At 34.8% G+C, this 22,265-nt stretch overlaps 1 protein-coding gene across 1 annotated transcript in view; it reads right to left on the bottom strand.

Annotated features, from left to right (window-relative positions):
- Positions 1–21,921, bottom strand: part of cux1a (cut-like homeobox 1a) — a 106,334-nt gene extending 84,413 nt beyond the window's left edge. The window contains exons 1-3 of the mRNA XM_073829238.1: positions 21,778–21,921; positions 4,126–4,275; positions 3,746–3,793 (exon numbers count right to left, since the gene is read on the bottom strand). Coding sequence (XP_073685339.1) covers positions 3,746–3,793; positions 4,126–4,275; positions 21,778–21,921 — 342 coding nt within the window. The remainder of the gene's footprint in view (positions 1–3,745; positions 3,794–4,125; positions 4,276–21,777) is intronic.
- Between the last annotated feature and the right edge of the window lie 344 nt (positions 21,922–22,265).

Raw genomic sequence — 22,265 nt, 5'->3', positions numbered from 1 at the left:
TATCCCCTATAAAACAATGTGGACCAGACTCCTCTGGAGCGAAGCCTGTTCAACATAAAATGAGGCCAAGAGTTAATCTGAAACCCAAATTTGGAAGAATTTGGCAGTTAAATACCTTACAAACCTCAAACTGAAAGGCCTATTGTTTAAAAGCACAGCTATTTTCAAAACATATGAATATCTTTTCAGATAATTTAACACTATTAGCATACAAGTGAACTAAAAACACTTAATAGTTCTCATACTTAGTAACTGAAAGATTGAGAAAACGCTTACAGCAAGTTATTCAGCGCAGCATAATCAAACCTAATCAAACTCGGTTTGATATCACGCAACAGTACAACTAATTGACTGAATTACCAAGGAACATTAGGTGTAACTCGTTCAGCAAAACACAGGCTGCATCAAACTAAAATAGGCCTTAATTAACTTAAAGAATTTTCTTAAGAAGGCAGGGCTCATAACGAAACTCACTCAATATACTACTATTATTATGATATTTTAAGTCTGTGCGGCAGAGGGCATTTGAATATCTGCCTGCTGTCATATTGAATGGTAATGCACATTACTTATGGAACACAGCACCATGTCCCAGTTCTCAACGATATCAGCAATGGCCACTAAGGAGACATGTCAAAGGAAACACGACTTCATTTCCTGAGGATGAATGGTGAACTCTTATTTTACATCATTTTTAAACAATTACGACAAATTTAAAATAGCAATATTGCTGGACTTCCTTTAAAATAAATTTCTCAATACCAAATTTCACCTCTAATTCACATCAAAAAAAATTATCCTTAAGTCTCCAAGAATATGACTTTGCTGTGACCCACCAGTTGAGAATCAGTGATCTAATTAAAAAAATATTTTGAAATTGCATTCAGCCAAGTTTAAAAATGACTTAACACATTAACAGAGCTGTAGTCATTCAACATGATATTGTTACTGATTTCCAAAGCACCTTTTCAAAAGGAAACCTTGTTTACTCCTTAAGGTTAAACTAAAAAAAAAAGTATCTGTCTTTGAGATGTTATACTCAGAAGTCCATCATTCTGGCTCGGCCCAGAACAAATAGACTTACCTGGCACCGTGGAGCGAAAACATCATTAATATTTCGCTCTCATCCGACAACGGAAATAAAAGAGTGGGACAGCAAACAGCGAGAACGTATCAAAACTGTCTGATCTGATTAGATGCTGACAAAATATGGAGGCTTTGTACAACACAAGCAGACCTCAAGTAATAAGAACAAGGAAAAACAAACCGTCACGTAATAAGCACTGTTGTGAAATCAGGTGGGCTTTTTAGCCTGTCGAGAGTATAATCAGACCAGAGAGGGCCATCTTACACTAGATCTGTGGGTCAAGTTAAGCAGACAGGACTTTTTTCGCCCTTTCCTTACAAGGAAGGTTGTGAGATTAATTGGTGTGAGTGTGATAGAGTCATATTCGCTGTGTAAAGCCACGAAGAGAGGGTAGTTTAACAGTAGTGCTCTTTGACCGCTAGTGGATTTTCTCCTCACTACATAGATCCATCACATCTCCCAACTCTCATTGCATTTTACCTGTAATAGTGTTAAAAACAGACCAAAAGCCAAAAGTATGTTGACACGGAGGCATAAAATCAAGCATACAGCCATGCAGTCTTCTTAGACGATTAGACAATTCTTGGGCCTGTGAATATAAAGTCTGTTTTGTTCCCTTGATATTCCAATATTCCACCACACAATAGTCTAAAGTTAACCAGTTATACAGTATGTGTGTGTCTTCATCATGTCTTGGGAATGAATAATGAATTGTACCAAAAATTAAGCTAGAGGCAAGTTATTGATTTTAAAACAAAGGTTCAAATCCATGTATTGTTTTCTAGCTTCAAATGGTTTTATAATCAGAGAACAAAAAAAATAGATAAACTCCAAATCACCAGATGGAACTGTAGAAATCATGCCTGTTTTCAAACAAGTTTCCCTGAACATTCCTCCCATCTGCAATTGGTTGGTCAAACAAATAGTCCCACCCCCAAACTCACACCACTGGTTCAGCCAATGCTGCTGTTGTTGGGCAGATTAAGGTGTTCAAACAAACAACAACAACAACAACAACAAAAAATCATGCCTGTTTTCAAATAAGTTTCCCTGAACACTCCCCCCATCTGCAATTGGTTGGTCAAACAAATAGTCCCACCCCCAAACTCACACAATTGGTTCTGATCTGGAATCATTGCTCTTGTTGCTGGGCAGATTTAGGTGCTTAATGAAACAACACACAAATGGCTCATTTATAGCTGTTCTGGGAATAAAAGTAGGAATTTAAACATAAAAAAATGTAATACATATCTATTTTGGGGAAATAGCTCCATATTAAATGAACGCAAATATTTATTGATTTTGTGTGATTTTTTTGCAGGCAAAATCTAGTCATTTTAATAGGCATCTATGCAATCAAAAATTTTGCGAAAGAGTGAAATAACTTCCCACATAGATTTTGCAACAGGATCTTCTACATGTACAAAAGTGGCTATTTTAAAGATAAAAATGGTCAAATGAAGTAAAATAAAGTATTTTGGATAACACTTATTCAAAATACAATTCCTGGACTTGTGAATATAAAGTAAATTTTTTCCTATTTTCCACACCACTACAATCCCCAGATGGAACTGCGAAAAATTACGGTTTTCAAACAAGTTTCCCTGAACACTCCCCCCATCTGCAATTGGTTGGTCAAACAAATAGTCACGCCCTCAAACTCACACTATTGGTTCAGCCAATGCTGCTGTTGTTGGGCAGATTTAGGTGCTCAAACAAAGGTTTAGGTGCTCTTTTTTCATAGCGCCTCAGATACACAGTGTTTACACTTTTAAACTTTTTTAAACTATGGTGATGTCATTTTAGACAATAAATCTTATACAAGCAAAAAAAAAAAAAATATTTCACCATACAATAATCTAATGTAAACCAGTTATACAATATGTGTGTCTTCATTATATCTGGGAATGAATTATAAATTGTACCAAAAATTTTAAGCTCGAGGCAAGTTATTAATTTTAAAACAAAGGTTCAAATCCATGTATTCTTTTCTGGCTTCAAATGGTTTTCAAAAAGCTGAGAACAAAAAATATATATATTATACCACTCATCACAAGATAGAACTGCAAAAATCATTTACGTTTTCAAACAAGTTTCCCTGAACAAGGGTTGCCAGGTTTTCACAACAAAACCCGCCCAATTACTATACAAAACTAGCCCAATCACGTTTCGAGGGGGGGGGGGCATTAAAAATTACATAACGCAAGGTAAAATACAAGTTTTTTGGCGGAGTTCCTCTGGTAAAATCAGGGGATAAATATACGTTTTTGGGGTTGCTTTAACGGCAACAGTTTTAAAGTAGCTCAATGCCGCGGGAAAACCGCATACTAGGCAACAATGCCCTGAATGCCAACTATCCCCATCAGCTATTGGTTGGTCATACAAATAGTCCCGCCCCCCAAACTCACTCCATTGGTTTAGCCCGTGGTCTGTTGGGCAGATTTAGTTGCTTAAACAAACAAAAAAATGTTTTTATAGCACCTCAGAGCCACAGTGCTGACACTTTTCAAGGGAAACAACACACAAATAGCTCATTTATAGCTGTTCTGGGAATAAAAGTAAGTATTCAAACATTAAAAAAATAACACATCACCACAGTTAATGACACATCACCACAAGACAATCAATACAAGTAAAACATTTAGGAAGGCGACTCACCTCTGCTTGGAAGCCCTTCAGCAAAGGAGCTATCTGTTTACGCAAATCCTGAAAGACAAAAAACAGACAAAGTTGGAATATTATTTTACTATATTGGATTCTGAGGAGTGTTTAAAATGAATAGACACCAGAATTATTCTCCATGTAGCATGTGTGGAACTCAGGATATTGAGAGCAGACAATGCCAGGCATCTGATCACAGATGGAGAAAAAAAAAACTGAGGAAAAAAAATACACAAAATGTATTCAAATGGATATCTTAATTTATCAAATGTCCCAGGGCTGGTTTTGTTCTCTTTAAAAGAGGAAAAAACACAGAGCGAGTGCACACACATGTGTAAGCACACACGCAAACACTCTCTCACATAAAAGAGTATCACCTTGTGCTGCTCCTGACTATGGGCAAAGGACGGTGTGTGCTTTAAGGAGTGTGTATGTATGCATTCGTACTCTCTCTCACTCTCTCCTATTTGCCCTCGTTTTTTCCCTTGCACGAGTTCTCCATGACTCAGTCCCCTTTGCTGCACAAACTGCTCATGCAAAAACAGCAAGAACCAAAAAGCAAAATGCATCACCGCATAAATGCATATGTGCGCTACAGCTGTGCGGCTGATTCGAGAAATGACATAATTAGTTTTCAAGAAAGATTTACAACTGTAATCTATTACTACATCATCTTGTCATAAAGTTACAGATGAATGAGTTGCTTTTCAGCTCATGTTTCTGAGTGATATGAAATTTTCATTTAAAAAGAATCATAAAGAGAAACAAAAAAAATCTCCTGGTAGAAAACAAACCGGGTCTTTGTTTCGAGTTCGGATGGCAGCGCACCTCCCTCCTCTTGCGGGCCCTTACAGTCGAGTAATTTTGATGCCGTGGTATTAAAGTATATCAGATTAAGATGAACATCAATGCCTCTTTCATTTGAACATAGGGTGGGTGTTTCAACATGAAATGACATTACACACGGCTGTGAATAAATCTCCGGGCCGGACAAAAAGCCCTCACATTAAAAGTCAGTATAGGAATGCCTACCACGCACAAACACATTACTGAGCGCTGGGGCCGAATAAAACGGTGCCCTGAGTGCTGTAATCGCCAGGACGCTGGCCATTACGCCACTGCGGCATAAAGATATACACATCATTACCGAAGCCGCTCGCGTTTCATTAGCAGTGTAGGAGTCACCATAGCAGATATATTTAATATAATGGGCAAGACAGAATTGGATTTTAAAAGAAAAGTCACAAAAGTCTACCTCTTCAGTCCTTCCACTCCAAACTTACTTTACGGTTTCATCAGGTATCGAGTAATGATCAAAGTATCAGACAAAGAGGATTAATCCGAAAATAAATATTTTAAAAAGATTTTAATCTAAAGCTTTCTGATTCTCCATAGACATCAACGCAACTACTAAATTCAAGGCCCAGAAACGTAGCAGATGACAGTGGTTCAACCATAAGTTTATGAAGCTACGTGAATACTTTTTGTGTGCAAAGAAAACAAAAATAACAACTTTATTCAACAATAGCTTCATAAAATTAAGGTTGAACCACTGATGTCACATAGACTATTTTAGTCCTTACTACTTTTCTGGGCCTTAAATGTGGTAGTTGCTTTGCTGTCTATGAAGGATAAGAAAGCTCTTGGATTTCATCAAAAATATCTTAATTTGTGTTTTAAAGATGAATGAAGTTCTTAGAGGTTTTGAACGACATGAAGGTGAGTAATTAAAGGGATAGTTCACCCAAAATAAAAAATGTATGTTTATTTGCTTACCCCAGGGCATCCAGGATGTAGGTGACTTTCTTCAGTAGAACACAAACAAGATTTTTAACTCAAACCATTGCAGTCAGTCAGTCATAGGGCTGGGCGATATGGCAAAAATGTAATCTCGATAATTTTTTCCCCATATTGAACGATAACGATATACATTTCGATATAAGCTGTTGATGTTGCCAGCTTTAAAATAGTATCCCAACAATGACTAAAGCCACAAAAATGAAAGGGTTCATTAAATTACATTTAAAGTATAGTTTATTAACAAAAACAGATTACAGATTTGGCCTTAAAAATTAAAACAACTTACTAAAATAAATTAAAAAAATAAAAGTTGTGACAGAGTATGGTAAGTGAGAGTAAATGTACAAAATGTAAACATAAAATTATTGTAAAAACAATTTGTAACACAATTATTTATTTATTTTTTATTATTATTATTAACACAATTGTTTATTTTCTCTATTATAGGTTGAGCTATTTAAATTAGAGGCAACCACTGCATTTTGAAACAATCTACAGTATAAATAACAAAAAATTACGACACAGTTCTTTCTTAGGCTCAATCCCAATTCTACCCCTTACCCCTACACTTAGCCCTACCCCTCCGTTTGGCGCGTTCACGTGAAGGGGTAGGGGTGTCTCATTTCTCTTTTGGTTGGAGGGGTAGGGGTAAGGGGAAGGGCCAGATAGCCCTCCAAACGAAGATTTTTCAGGACCTCACTTCATACGAAGGGCTAAGAGAAATTTCCAACATGGCTGCTCACTCGAGCAAGCAGACTCGTAAATATATGTAATTTTTGCCTTAAATAAGGATTTTGATGACAGTGTTTCATTATATGTATATTACCTTCAATCTTGTGTTTGTGTTTATGGTGTTGTTTTGTAAATAAACGTTTGCAAAAAAATCGCTAAAGTTTGCTATCAGATAGCACTAATTGCACGATATTACAAAATATATTTTTATGTCATATGCACTTGACTGCATGTTAGAAACATGAAAGACCAGTGGCACGGCAATTTGCAACGGTGGTGTAGTGGGGGGTGTACGCAGGTATACGGTGTATACACACTTCCACTTTTTAAATCCCCTCTGATGCGCATTATTCAGTAGTGTCCTGCATTCGCCAAAATCATGGCAGTCCACCACATCCAGTCATGTGAATAAATGTAAATATTCGCTAAAAACACCCATTAAAGGCAGTGATGATGCAGTCAAGACCGTGGAGCCGGCTTGCTTTGAAATGTATTTGATGATTGCGCCAAATGCACCTGCGCCCGCTCACCGCACCAGTAATTTAAATCAGTACATAATAATAACAACGATACCTTTACAAATAAAAAGAAGCTGATTTTTACGATCAGAAATTTCTTAAACAAGTGAACCCCTGTAAACATTTTAGTCCAAGGATCCAGAAAACGAACGCGTTCAAATAGAAAGTTGAAAACGAAATTCACAAATGAAGCATATATACTTCTCCAGGCACCACTACACTGATTAGCAATTTGCCGCGCATGTGATAATGCGTTGTTTGTTTTGCTTACGGCCACATGTGAATGAACGGTGCGTACACTGTACATTTGTACTTTTTGAAACATGACAACATTTTGACATCTTGGAATGAGTGATAAACATCTGCGCATGTCCTCTGATGTAACATTAGGAACTAGCGACAACCTATGATGACGTATAACAGTGTTGTAGTGGTGTCCCATTTCTTAGGGGAAATATTTTAGCCCTTCCCCTTTACACTTTGTTTCAAGGGACAAGGGGAAGGGGCGAGGGGTAGGCGAAGGGGTAGAAAATAGAATTGGGATTGGGCCTTAATCGTATTAAGTGCAGACAATTCAGCCATAATCTAAGTAGGCTACTCTCTAAATATTCAAAGTGCAAATAGAGACCGAATATTTCAATCATGATACAGAGCTATAGACATACACAACCTATCATAGCCTACATACTAATAACAGCCTAGATGTGTCATGTAGCCTAATTTGCGTGCATTGGGGAGCCACTCTCTAAACAATTAAGGGGGATTAAAATTGCTTTTGAATGCGCGTGCGTTTTTTGCTTTCGGTTTCAGTTTTAACAATCGCGCCAAACTCTCAGCTGAGCTAAGAGTCACTTTTGAGGTAGCCAAACTACTTATATAACGGAATTCGTGCTACCTTTTTTGTCGACAATTTCAACATCTTTGGATAATAACTCGAAGTTAGTTTCACTTTCGTCGCTGCTTCCTCTCTCTCTTTTTTTTTTTTGTCGTCCTGGTGTTAAGTTTGCTTCGCAAAGTGCGGTAGGAAATGAACTTTGTACTTTGACGTGCACACGCACGCTGTACGCTGATTGGCTGTTGTCACATATTTCTGCTGTGTGATTGGCTCTTAGATTAATCCATATCGAGCAAAAAATGTCTAGAGCCTATCATCGTTATTAACATAAATTTTATCGCGATTCGATATGATATCGTTTATCGGCCCAGCCCTAGTCAGTCATATAATGGCAATCAATGGGATCCACAGCTTTAAGAGTCAAAAAAACAACAACAAATGAAACCCTGCGGCTTGTGACGATACATTGAGGCGAAACAATTGGTCTATGAAAGAAACTAAACAGTATTTATATAATTTTTTTTACCTCTGATTATAAATACTGTTTCGTTTCTTTCATTTTTTTACCTCTGATTCACCTTAATGTCCAACTGTCCTGAGCCTGTTCACAACAGCCGGCGCTTTCTTGCATAGACTGTTTCATGTGTTCAGACCTCAATGTATCGTCACGAGCCGCAGGGTTTCATTTAGTTTTGTCTGTGTATGTTTTTTTGACTCTCAAAGCCGTGGGTCCCATTGACTGCCATTACATGACTGAGAGACTGCAACAGTTTGAGTTAAAAATCTTTGTTTGTGTTCTACTGAAGAAACAAAGTCAGCGACATCTTGGATGCCCTGGGGGTAAGCAGATAAACATCAATTTTCATATTTGGGTGAACTATCTCTTTAATGAGAGAATTTTCATTTTTGGGTGAACTATCCCTTTAAGATAATACCAAAATTTTGCGTCAGTACAATACTAGTGACTTAGTATCAATACTAAATCTTTACCTGTCAGAAAAAAAACAAAAAAAGTATGTTAAAATGTCTGCCAGGTTGAACGCAACAAGTAGGTAACACAATGACAAGGCAAGACTGCCGCAAACAGCTGACATCTGCATGTCTCGCTCATGTTTGGAGAGAAAGAGCGCTGGCAGAGAGCAGACAGAAGTGGTGGAGGGTAGCTTTGACCCCACTGCACTCTTCATCTTCCCAGAGCGAGCAGCTGGGCCTCCGTTCCCGCTCTCCCGCCCGCACTGGCTACTGTACAGATGACATTTATGTAAGTGCCGCACCAGAGGGGCCCACGTGACCAGGAGGAAACATCTCTCAACATCTGGTTTCAACATAATACTCGGGGCCTGGCCAAAAGAGAGTTCCCCTGCCCGTTTTGAGCACTACTCTCGCACTCCATCTTTCTCTGCAGATGCAATCTGCCCTCGTCCGTACGTAAAGACAGCAGTGCATAAAAGTACATTTATATTGTTAGCGAATGGATAAAAAGCTTGCAATAAAAGTAAATCTCCAGGAACCGGGCCAGGTTTGAGCATGTGCAAGTCGTTGTTAAATCCAGAGGGGTCTGAAGACGGAAACACAAGCTGTCGGACTACTGCGGCACGGAAAGAGACGGTGGGGTCAAAACGTGACGTGACGGAAGCTTAACAGCTGAATGAGCAAAACCGATGCAGGGAAACTGCACCTCATGGATGACTTACAAGGGAAATTATAGTGACTGTCAAGCTATGAATCAAATATTTGGTCATTGTGAGATTATCAGCATCATGGTTGATTTCTGATCTGGAATAATTTTAGTAATTTGAGTAAATATTGATACATACATGCTAATTGCTATAATTACATTGTATTATCTTATATGACATACTGTAATCAGTGTCAAAAATATTTGCCCCTTGAACTGTTTTTTAGGGATATTTTCAATCAAAAGGCATTTTATATAAGGTTTATATTGAACACTTTACTCAATTATAGATATCTGGCCACTTAATTTTAATAAAATAAAATAAAATATTTGCCCCAAGACCTTTCTAGTCTAATTTCTCATCATTAATAGAATTATGGATGAAAATTTTATAGGAATAATATCCTTATCAGCCATTAGAATAAAATAGAAAAATAATTGTAGATGTCTGGCAACTTAAGGTCAATAATTTAAACATACAATAATTAATACATAAATTATATGAAATATTAAAAAAGTAATTAAAATAATTTTATCATCATTAGCATTATAGATGAAGTATTTATAGCAATAATATCAATATCAGTAAAAAAAAAATAGGAAAACAAATGTCAACTTAAGGGCAATAATTTAAACATACAATAATGAATTAATACAATATATGCAATATTAAATCTAACTGGAAGTACAATAAATTATACACATTAAAATAAAATAAAATAAAATAAAATAAAATAAAATAATTTTTTGCCTCAAGTCCTGGGTAATTTCTCATCATGATTAGTATTATAGATGAAGTATTTATAGTAATAATATCAATAGCAGTCATTACAAAAAAAATCAAAAATCAAAAAAAGAAAGAATGAAATTAAAATAAATAAATAAATAAAAATGTATTACTTAATTACTATATCGGTCAACGACTCGAAAGCTACCTATAAAACAGTGAAACAGACAGACATTTATCTCTGTGCAATAGCGTTTAGGACTCTTCACCCTCCAAATCAATGCTCACATCCTCTAGGGGGCTTTATGAGAGACGCTACAGTCAATCAACCAGCTAAAACACATTCTTCCTGCATCCCCACATCCAGATCCACCTAAAGTCCCTGAAAGCCGTCCCCTCCTGCATCTTTAAACCCGCCAGTTTGGCAGATTACACAGCTGCATGGGCCAGCCCGGTAAATTATTTACCATCAACGCAAGCCTTTCCCTCCTCCCGCTTGCTCCATTATATAGCGCATCACATGCCAACTGGTCCTGGCACGCTGGCATCTGGCACTAGGGTGGCATTGCCTTAGTGGAGCCGAGCCAGGCCAGGCCTGTTTTAAGCTGCTGGTGTCTGCCGTAATACCATCTAAGCTCGGTAGGTACGGCGATCAACAGATCGGTTTAATCGTATCTGATTGACCGAGAGAATATACACAGTGCGGATTGTGGAAAATGATAGACACCCAGAATTTTACTAAATACTCCTTATGCACAGTTGAAGTCAAAAGATTACATACACCTTGCAGAATCTGCAAAATGTTAATTATTTTAACAAAATAAGAAGGAATTTTTTCACATAAAAGATATTTACATATAGTCCACAAGATAAAATATTAGTTAAATTTATAAAAATTACCATGTTCAAAAGTCTACATACACTTGATTCTTAATACTGTTGTTACCTGAATGAACCCCACCTGTTTTTGTTTTTAGTGCTAGTTGTTCATGAGTGCCTTGTTTGTCCTAAACAGTTCAACTGCCTGCCATTCTTCAGAAAAAACAAATCAAATGGTTTTTTTTTTTTTGTTTTTTTTTTTAGCATTTTTGTGTATTTTAACTCTTTCCAACAATGACTGTATGATTTTGAGATCCATCTTTTCACACTGAGGACAACTGAGGGACTCATATGCAACTATTACAAAAGGTTCAAACGCTTATTGATGCTCCAGAAGGAAAAACAATGCATTAAGAGCCATTTTGTTCAAAAACTTTTGAACAAAATGAAGATGTGTACATTCTTCTACATTTTTCATTTTTGCCTAAATATATCTATTTTTTCATTTAGTACTGCCCTTCAGAAGCTACAGAAGATACTTACATGTTTCCCAGAAGACAAAATAAGTTAAATTTATCCTGATCTTCTGATCTTAATGCATTGTTTTTTTCCTTCTGGCGCATCAGTGAGCATTTGAACCTTCTGTAATAGTTGCATACGAGTCCCTCAGTTGTCCTTAGTGCGAAAAGATGGATCTCAAAATCATACAGTCATTGTTGGAAAGGGTTCGAATACACAAAAATGCTGAAAAACCAAAGAATTTGTGGGACCTGAAAGATTTTTTTTAAGAACAGTGGGCAGTTTAACTGTTCAGGACAAACAAGGAACTATATGTAAATGTCTTTTATGAGAAATATTATATTCAGGTCAGTACTAAATAAAAAAAAAATAGAGTAAAATGAGTTAAAGCTGAGAATACACTATTTTAGTTTCTCAGTGTACACAGAAAGAAAGTCTGGATTTTAACTGTATTTTTGTGTGGCAGATGCTTAAATCCAGCACTTTCAGTAAGACTGAAGTTTCAGTATTAGATTTTATACAGCCGTAATGAAGTAATGAAATAATCTCAGTGAATCTAGTTTTATGTTTGGGATTCTCCTGGAAAATGGCTACCGGCCTGTTCTGCGAGTCGTAAATCTCACTAAATCCAGCGCTGGAAATGGTGGAAACAGGAAAGCACATGGTATTGTCTGTCCACTGGATGTCTTCTCTTGTCTTTTGCTGCCTTCTGGATGTAGAATCTCTATTCAACAAAGTCCAGGAGCATCACCCCGCTCGTTATTCAAAACTACACGGACACACACACACGCACACTCATGCATAGAGAGCAGAGAGCAGCCATGATGGATGAGAGGAGAGTTACACTGATAAGAGAAAGGCCGTTGTGCCTCCATTATAGAAGAACACACACACTTCCAAACACTGTACAGGAAACAGAACTGTGGCATTTTACTGAAGGCGGCTGATACTGAAGTGCACCGTCAGCTTCTGTGCAAGAATCTGTAATATCAGATGTTTTCCAGGTTCTTCATGTAAAAAGGCAAAAAGAAAGGTACCTATCAGTGGTTTAGAGTTGCAGGATAACCTGAACTCCAGCTCATCTTTTGCAAAGAGAAGGAAAACGAAAGAAATCAACAGACTGAATAGGAAAATGTTAGACTTTTAGATACTAGATATGAGTGGGGTTCCTTTTGCACTTTTTCCAAAAACTCCATCTTAAAGGGATAGTTCACACAAAAATGAAAATTACCCCATGATTTACTCGCCCTCAAGCTATCCTTGGTGTGTATGACTTTCTTCTTTCAGACTAATAAAATCAGAGTTATATTGAAAAATTATAATGGCAGTGAATGTGTGTTGAGATTTTGAAGTCCAATAAAATGCATCTATCCATCATAAAAAGTACTCCACACGGCTCCAGGGGTTAATAAAGGCTTTCTGAAGTCAATCATTGTGTTTGTGTAAGTAAAATATCGATATTTAAAATTGTATGAACCGTAATCTCTAGTATCTGCTAACTGTCAGCTGACTATCAGCTGAAACGCCACTCTCTCATGAACGTGCGTATGCCAGTTAGCTGAAGCTAGAAATGACAGTTTATAAAATTTTCTTACACATACGCATCAATTCACTTCAGAAGGCCTTTATTAACTTCCCGGAGCTGTGTGGAGCACTTTTTATGATGGATGGACGCACTTTATTAGACTTCAAAATCTTAACACCCATTCACTGCCATTATAAAGCTTGGAAGAGCCAGAACATTTTTTAATATAACTCTGACTGTATTCGTCTGAAAGAAGTAAGTCATATACAACTAGAATGTCTTGAGGTTGAGTAAATCATGAGGTAATTCATTTTTGGGTGAACTATGCCTTTAAGTCTGATCGCTGTGCTGAAGTTTAATACTTAGAATACTAAGAATAATTCGCAATAGTAATAGTGATTCATTATGTACAAATCACTATTATTTAGGGCATCTGTGCTTACCTATTTGCTCCCAAGCTTGCGTGTGTGTGTGTTTGCGTCTGTGTGCGCAGCTGTGCACGGATATCTGTGCGTGGGCGTGTCAGTGTCCCCTATTCTGTGCTCCCACACCCTTAAGGTCACAGTCAATTAAAGCAGATGTAGAACAGACCCCCACTGCATTCAGACCAATTTCAGCTCCACCTTAAAACTTACACGCTCTCTTAACCACACATAAACACGAGAGGGAACCGTGAGCTGCGTAAGCGTATAAATAAGAGTTGTTACAGTAGGATAAAACGAAAAATAGAGAGAAAATCGAGTATGTATGGAGGTGGAGGGCCCCCGTTGGTCCCCACGAGATGAATGCCCCCAGACGCTGGTCTGGTAATGAGGTCACGAAACTGTCAGACAGACCCCCAAACAAAGACGCTGTGATCTAGGACCGGCCGGCCTCTCAGACACATACTCTCTTGATGGAGGCTATCAATCACACACACACACACACACACACACACACACACACACATCCCTTTTAATAATACACTCCCACAAACATAACAAATACTACTTTAAAATTCTACTTAAAAAAGCAAAAATAGGTTTTAAAATAATATAATACATTTTTATTACATAATTAATGTTTTGAATATTTTATTATTAGCTTTAATTTTTTATTTCAGTTTTAGTTTTAGTGATTTTAGTATTTTACTATTTTCATTGTTATTTTGTCATTTTTATGTTTACATTTATATTTATTTATTTTAATTTCAGATATAGTTTTATTGATTGTAGTACTTAAACTTCATCATCATTAGATCATTAAAGGTTTTTTATCTAATATTTATATTTTATTTTAACTTATTTTAAGCAAATTTTAAGCATATTACTGAACTGACAACACTGAATAATATAATATAATATATAATTTTTATTACAGAATTAATATTTTTAATTTCCATATTTTCCGTCTGTTCTTGTCATTATTATTTCTTATTATATTATTTATATTTTATATATTTTTTAGATATTTCTATTTACTTTTATTAATTTTTATTTCAGTTTGATTTTAGTATTTATTATTATCATTACGTTTTTTCATAATTTCCTAGGGTTTTTATACGTTTGAATTTCTATGTATTTATTTTTATTTCAGATAAAGTTTTATTGATTTTAGTACTTAAACTTTTTTTAATTAGTTGCCAAGATCATTAAAAGGTTTTCCTCTACTGTTTGTATTTTATTTCAACTTAACTGTAAACTACCAAAAACTACTTTAATAGCTTTTTTTTTACTGAACTGACAAAACTGAATAATATAATATAATAAAATATAACATAATTTTTATTACAGAATTAATATTTTGAATTTCCATATTTTCACTCGTTCTTGTCATTTTTATTTATTTATTATATTATTTATATTTAATATATTTCTGTTTAGCTTTCATTATTTTAGTTTTAGTGATTTTAGTATTTTACTATTTTTATTCTGTTCTTTTGTAATATTTTAGGGTTTTTTTTACATTTCTATTTATTTATTTTTATTTCAGATATAGTTTTATTGAATTTAGTACTTAAACTTCTTTCAATTAGTTGCCAGGATCAATAAAAGTTTTTCATCTAATATTTATACTTTATTTCAACTTAATTTTAAACTACGAAAAAACATTTTAATAGCTGACAACACTGAATAATAAATCATATCATATCATATCATATCACATCATAACATTTATACAGAATATGATACAGACATTAGAAATCTAAAATAACTATTTATAATTTTTTGTAAAATACGCTTTCATATTTGTATATGTACCTGTACCAGGCATCTGAAATAATTTAATAATATAAATGATATAGAAATAATTCAATTTGACCCTTTTCATCTCAAATATCACAGAATATTCTTTCAAAAAGTGTCCCAGAAAACCAGCTCAGGCCACGGTAGGAGAGGAAATGGTTAATGCAAAGAAAGCTGGGAAAAAAAGAACTTTTCTTAAGCAATTAGTTCTGATGAGCAGGTTTGTTAGGCAGCAGCTATTGAAGGTCTATTTATAGAGATTGCTTCAGGAGAAAAACCTGAGATGCGGCCATGCAGATCAGAGGGAGAGGGGGATGAAAGAAGGGAAATGAAAGTGGAAAAGGGGGGATGGTGATAAAAAAGGGAGAAAGACATGGCCTTCTGCCTCAGAGGAATGCAGGGCAGCCTCTATCTGGTGATGAAACGGTCTCGCAGCGAATGAGTGGACATTGCTGCCTGCCCCTTGTCCGCATGATGCGTTTGTTTGCATTTTTCTGTATTTGGTTTATTTTATTCCACCACCTCGCTTGTGTCAAAAGGCCAGTTTGCACTTGTGGACACAGCCTAAAGTGGAACATGTGGTCATTAATTGACAGAGTGACTCTACACGGTGATTATTCATTCATTTGTGATGCGTTTAAAATCGTTCACTCATTGACTGTTCCCTATATAGTGAATGACACATAATGAGTGGCCTAATTCGTCTATAAAGCATTAAAGTCACAAATACCATTTATTCACTACACTTATATAAATGCATTACCTACACGTGATTTTGAATTTATCACTAATATTTTACTTTTCAATATATATATATATCAATCAGACACATACTCTCTTGATGAAGGCTATTAATCACACACACACACACACACACACACACACACACACACACACAAACATTATTTTATATCCCTATTTGGTTTCGCTTTATTTTGATGGTCCCTTTAACACATTCTGTTGATTATAAGTAATGTCGCACCTACATGTCTACTAACTCTCATTAGAGTCTTAGTAGAGTATTAGTAGACTGGTAGGGTTAGGGTTAGAGTAAGTTGCAATGTCTGTTGGGAGACTATCACAAAAAAAGAGTTAGCAGATATTAAGTAGAAAGTCCATTAATACTCTAATGAGAGTTAGTAGACATGTAATTTTAACATTACTTAGTGTCAACAGAATGCTCAAAAGGGACCATCAAAATAAAGTGTTACCCATTATTTATATTATGTATTTTTTACACATTTCTATTTAGCTTTCATTTATTATAATAAGAACATATGTTATTTTATTACAGAATACATTTTTTGCATTTCTACATTTTTAATCTGTTCTTGTCATTTTTATTATTTTACATCAAATTTATATATCTTTTAATAATTTATATTTATTTATTTTCATTTCAGTTTTAGTGATTTTAGTATAATATAATATAATATAATATAATATAATATAATATAATATAATAATGTTATTTTTATTACAGAATTAATATTTGAATCTCTATATTTTCAGCCGATCCTTGTCATTTTTAAAATTTTATATAATTTATATTATATATGTTTTTTATATATTTGTATTTAGCTTTCATTTATTTTCATTTTAGTTTTAGTGATTTTAATATAATATAATACAATATATAATGTTATTTTTATTACAGAATATGGAATTTCAACAAGGAATTTTCAGTCTGTTCTTGTCATTTTATTATTTTATAATATATTTATATTCTATTTTTATATTTTTTTTCTCATTTCTGTTTTAGTGATTTTAGTATAATATAATATATAATAATTATATAATTATTACAGAATAAATATTTTTGAATTTCTATATTTACAGTATGTTCTTGACATTTTTATTTTTTATATTATATTTTTTAAATAATTTATATTGTTTTATTTATTTATCATTTCAGTTTTAGTATAACATAATATATGTTATTTTTATTACAGAATTAATATTTTGAACTACTATATTTTCATTTAAGTTTTATTGATTTTATTATTTTATTTTATTTATTATTAACATTTTAATTAGTTTTTTATTTTTAAATTTCTATTTATTTTTATTTTAGTTTTAGTAATTTTAGTACTTCTTTTAGTGTGTGTGTGTGTGTGTGTGTGTGTGTATATATATATATATACACATACATACATACATATAAATAATATTATATTAATAAATAATTAAAAAATTTATACTTTAATGAATTAACTACATAACTAAAAACTAATTAAATGTATAAACTACTCAAATTAAAAATTATTAAAGTATTACAAATGTACTATTTCTTTAAAAAAAGATTAAACATATTGGTAGGTATTGGTAGTTACTGCATCACATCTCCTCCACCAACAAAAAAGTATGATTGCAGATCAGCTGCATTACGTAATGCATTATGGGCATAAAAGAGTGAACTATATAGTGAATTATGCTGAATTCAGATAACACTACAAAATGGCTGACACCTCAAACGGTGCACTATATAAGGAGTGATTTCGGCCACTAAGTCGGCGGGTCTGTGGACCAAACGTTACAGAGACGAACATGTGGGAATGAGTTGTCAAAAAAAAAAAAAAAAGTGCCTACCAGATATGCGTCTCAGGCTTTTTTCCATTCAGGGTGCATAATTGTCAGCATTCCTCTTAAAAGCATATTCCATGGAAACAGCCCCCCTCCGCTCGCCTGAACCTTGTGAAAACTTTAAATAGTGTTTTATGTTGCGCGATTATTTCTGCCTTGTAATTCTGTCAGAGGGTGGAGGGGGTCTCGGGCGCTGAAAATTACCTCAAATAAAACATGTGGTGGGAGGAGGCTGATGCAAGTGTCTCTCGGAAAACACAAAGACATTTCAGAGGACGTATAAAAGAGAAACGGACATAAACAGAGGACGAATGGGCAGGCTAAGCGGAGAATCTGCTAGATTTAACCATATTGGGTAAAACAAAAAAAAGCGGAGGTGGCGTGCACTGTAAAACAATTAAATAAAGCTCACACGGCACCGGCTTAATGCACATTCGCGTCACAGGCCGGGACCGTTCGGCTAAAAAAACGGAACGAGGTCCATCGTACGCCAAGACTATAAATATATACACACAACAATTTGTTACAGCTGAGAAGACATCTGTTTCACAGTGTCTGGACGCCGAGCATGAACTACACTCGCTGTTTAATATAAAACATCAATTTAGTGGATAGGTTTTCAGGCCGTACTGATTCAAGATCAGTATTGAGATTGAGGGACAGAATTGCGAGGAGACTGCCAGCCCACCTCCCCGAGGAGAATCGCACAGCCCACAAATCAGTTTAATGTTTCACTGACAGCCATGGCTGTTCACAGGAGGGACCGCAACTGTGCAAAGTCCCCCCCCACCCCCCCGTTGCTGAATAAAGTGAAACTGAAGTCTGTTCTCCGCAGACATTCAGACCGGAGGAGAGAAAACGGGGCTCTGTGTGCTAAGAAAGACAATGTAATCTGCGGACAGGAGGAACGGGAGCGACTCTGTCTGGAAGGGATTGTGGGATTGTGTCTGTGGGAAGGCCAAACACACATGTTGGAAGGGATAGGCATGTTTATGAAGGCAGGGACGGTGTCTGTGTGGAGAGGAGAGAGACTGTGTTCGCTGGCTTGTCTGAAGAGGATAGACTGTGTTGTCTGTTAATGAGAGACTGTGTTTGAAAAGGACAGACTTGTAAAAGGAGAGACTGAAGAAAGGCTGTTGATGAAAAGAGATCGAGTTAGTTTGGAAAGGAGAGGCTGTGTTAGTTTGTAGGGCTGAACCGGAATCGTAATATGGCTTAGTGTGATTATTAAATTGCTAAGGATGGGATTTAATTAAAAAAATTCACACGCATTACGTGTTTCAGAGTGAAGTGCAGCATTGTGGTCTTTTACACGCGAGCAGCTCATGATCTGCTGTTTTCAGCATCTAAGAATGGCTCATTTCTCAGTAACTGCTGACACAAACTCTGAATGAACTCTGAGTTTGTGTCGCTTATAACATGCATTTAGAAATGCAGTATGTGCCAACCATCTTCCCAAATTGTAATGAGAAGCACTGTCAGCAAAATAGTTTTAAAAGTTTTAAAGGACTTGGTAAAGCTCAATGGTTGTTACAACTAATAAAAAATATTATTATTATTATTATTATTACTATACAGTGAAATTTACAATCGTATCATTATTTGAGTATTTTGGTTTTACTGTTATAATTAATGAATAATTAATAATTTAATTAATAAATTAATTAATAAATTAATAATAATACTTATTATTATTATTATTATTATTCAGTAAAATACTATGATATATTTTATTTGAGTATTTTTACTTAACTGCAATAATTAATAATCACTGTAATAATAATTTAACACTAATATTTATTATTATTATTATTATTATTATTATTATACAGTAAAATATTACAATTGTGTCTGAGTATTTTGATTTTTACTGTAATAATTAATGGCAATATTAATCAAATGTATTATGATATATATATATATATATAATTATTATTATTATTATTATTATTATTATACAGTAAAATACTACAATGATATCTTTTGAGTATTTTGATTTTACTGTAATAATTACAATGAAGGTAATATTAATAAATAAATAATAATTATTATTATTTTAATATACAGTAAAGTACTACAATCATATAGTTTAAGTATTTTGATTTTACTGTAATAATTAATTAACAATGATGGTAAGACTAATAATTTATTATTATTATCATTATTATTATTATTATTATAAAGTGAAATCCTTTTATTATAATTATTATTATTATTATTATTATTATCATCATTAAACAGTAAAATATAACAATGGTATCTTTTTTATTTGAGTATTCTGATTTTACTGTAATAATTAAATAATGATGGAAGTAATAATAATAATAATAAAGTAATACTTTATTGTTATTATTATTATTATTATTATTATTATTAATTATTATACAGTAAAATACTACAATGGTATCTTTTTATTTTAATATTTAGATTTTGCAGCAATAAATAATAATGATGGCAATAATAACAAACTATTATTATTATTATTATTATTATTATTAACAATAATGGAAAAAACTATTATTATCATCATCATCATCATCATTATTGTTGTTGTTGTTGTTGTTGTTGTTGTTGTTGTTGTTAGCAGTATTATTGTTGTTGTTATTATACAGTGAAATATTTTTTTATTTGAATATTTTAATTTTGCCGCACTAATTTATAATAATGGCAATAAAAATGTACAATTATTACTATTATTAACAACAATACTAGAAATATTATTATTATTATTACTATTATTATACAGTTATCATTTTTATTTTAATATTTTGATAGTCACAATAATAATGATAGCACTAATAAAATATTATTAATAATAATAATAATTATTATTATTATTATTCGTTTTGTCATACTGATACACAACCACAAAAGTTTAGTCAAAATTGTGCATCCCTACAAACATGCACAGCAAATTGCTTCTGTTTGTAGAGGAAAGTCCAAGTTACCCAGTAAAGGAGAAAATGAGTCAGCTATTAAACAAGATTGTTAGCTTGTAATGTACAGACACAATCTGTTTGAAGAGTTGGGCCTGTGTTCATTTTTCACAGAGAGACTGTGTCAGGCTGTAAGTGAGAAACTGTATTAGCCTGTAACACAGACACTGTGTAAGCATGTAAAGAACAGACTGTGTTACTTGTCTAAAGGAGAAACTGTGTCTGTTTTGAGGAGGAGAGACAGTATGTGCTTAAAAAATTGAGACTGTGCCTGTATGTGGAGGTCAGCGCGCCCCACTGTAGCAGAGGGAGCGCACAGAGCGTAAACACATTAACGTCACTGTGCTGCTGTACGCTCGGCTGCATTCACAGACTCTGACTCATCAGGGCTGGAATGGGAAACAGAGGACACTGGCAAGGGGGAGGCCCAGTGCAGTCACACACTAGCAACTGCCATACACTTGCAGACACATCATTAAACTCACACGCACACAAACTTACAGAAATTATATTATATTTACAGAAGTAGAATATTATTATAAAGTATGATTGTGTTTGTATATTTTGCATATTGTGTTTGTCTGCTGATGTCTTCGAAATATAAATTATTACACATGCTGACATACTAAACTGCGTCAAAAACATCCACACGACTGTGATTCAGGAAAAAAAATGCTCATCTGGAAAGCATCTGAAAAGCTAAAACCTGAGAGTCTATGTCATGTAGTCCTGCGTGACATTAGAGGTTTACTAGCTGGTTTTACGTCCCGTTACGACCATCACACTTTACACAGTCTTTCATTAGGGGGAGCTGTAAACGTCAACAGCCATTACCTCATCTCCGAGAGTCACATGGCCAGCATGACATCAGTCAAAGCTCCACACTGAAAACACACACACACACACTAAACTTACACCTTCGCCTGGCCATTTCTCTCTTACTATAAACAAGGTTTCTTGCAGGTGCAAGTGGTCCGGTGGAAATTTCAGTCCCGGTTCGCCCATCGACAGAAACAATATTATCATACACAATAATGGGTTTTCTGTGTTCGGCAAAGCGCAGATTCCATTACAGCTAAAAGCAAACAGTGATGCTGTTGAGTCATGCCCGTTAAGCGCTATAAATACAGGCCTGCTCTGTGCTAATGGTCTGTAGCCTTGGCACCTCCAACCGCAGGTGGCAGATGGAGTGACGGGCAGAGACCCGGGGCACAGGGCAGGGCGGGTGAAGGAACGGGGCGGCCGTATCCATACATCCCGAGCCCGCTTTCGGCATTGTCACTCAGCGCCGATGAAAATATGGCAGCCACACCCAAATAAAGAGATGACAGGAATGATTGTCGCATTAGTCAGGCGGCCCTGACTGCGGGCGCTTAAAATATCCTGTGCAAACTGCTAAAATAAGTGTACGATTTAATGGGCCTTGGAAAGAAGAACACGCCAGATCTCATGTCACACCCAGAGTTTAAGGACTGTTGAAAGGATGCTGTGAGTGTGTGCGCATTTACCTTAAAGAAACAGTTCACCTGAAAATGAAAATTAGCTCAAAATTTACTCAGCCTGAGGTCATTCAAGATGTAGATGAGTTTGTTTCTTCATCACTTACTCAACAATGTATCT

Source organism: Garra rufa, chromosome 23 (assembly GCF_049309525.1).
Source record: "Garra rufa chromosome 23, GarRuf1.0, whole genome shotgun sequence".
Lineage (NCBI taxonomy): Eukaryota > Metazoa > Chordata > Actinopteri > Cypriniformes > Cyprinidae > Garra > Garra rufa.
This window is presented reverse-complemented; position numbering and strand designations above follow the sequence as displayed.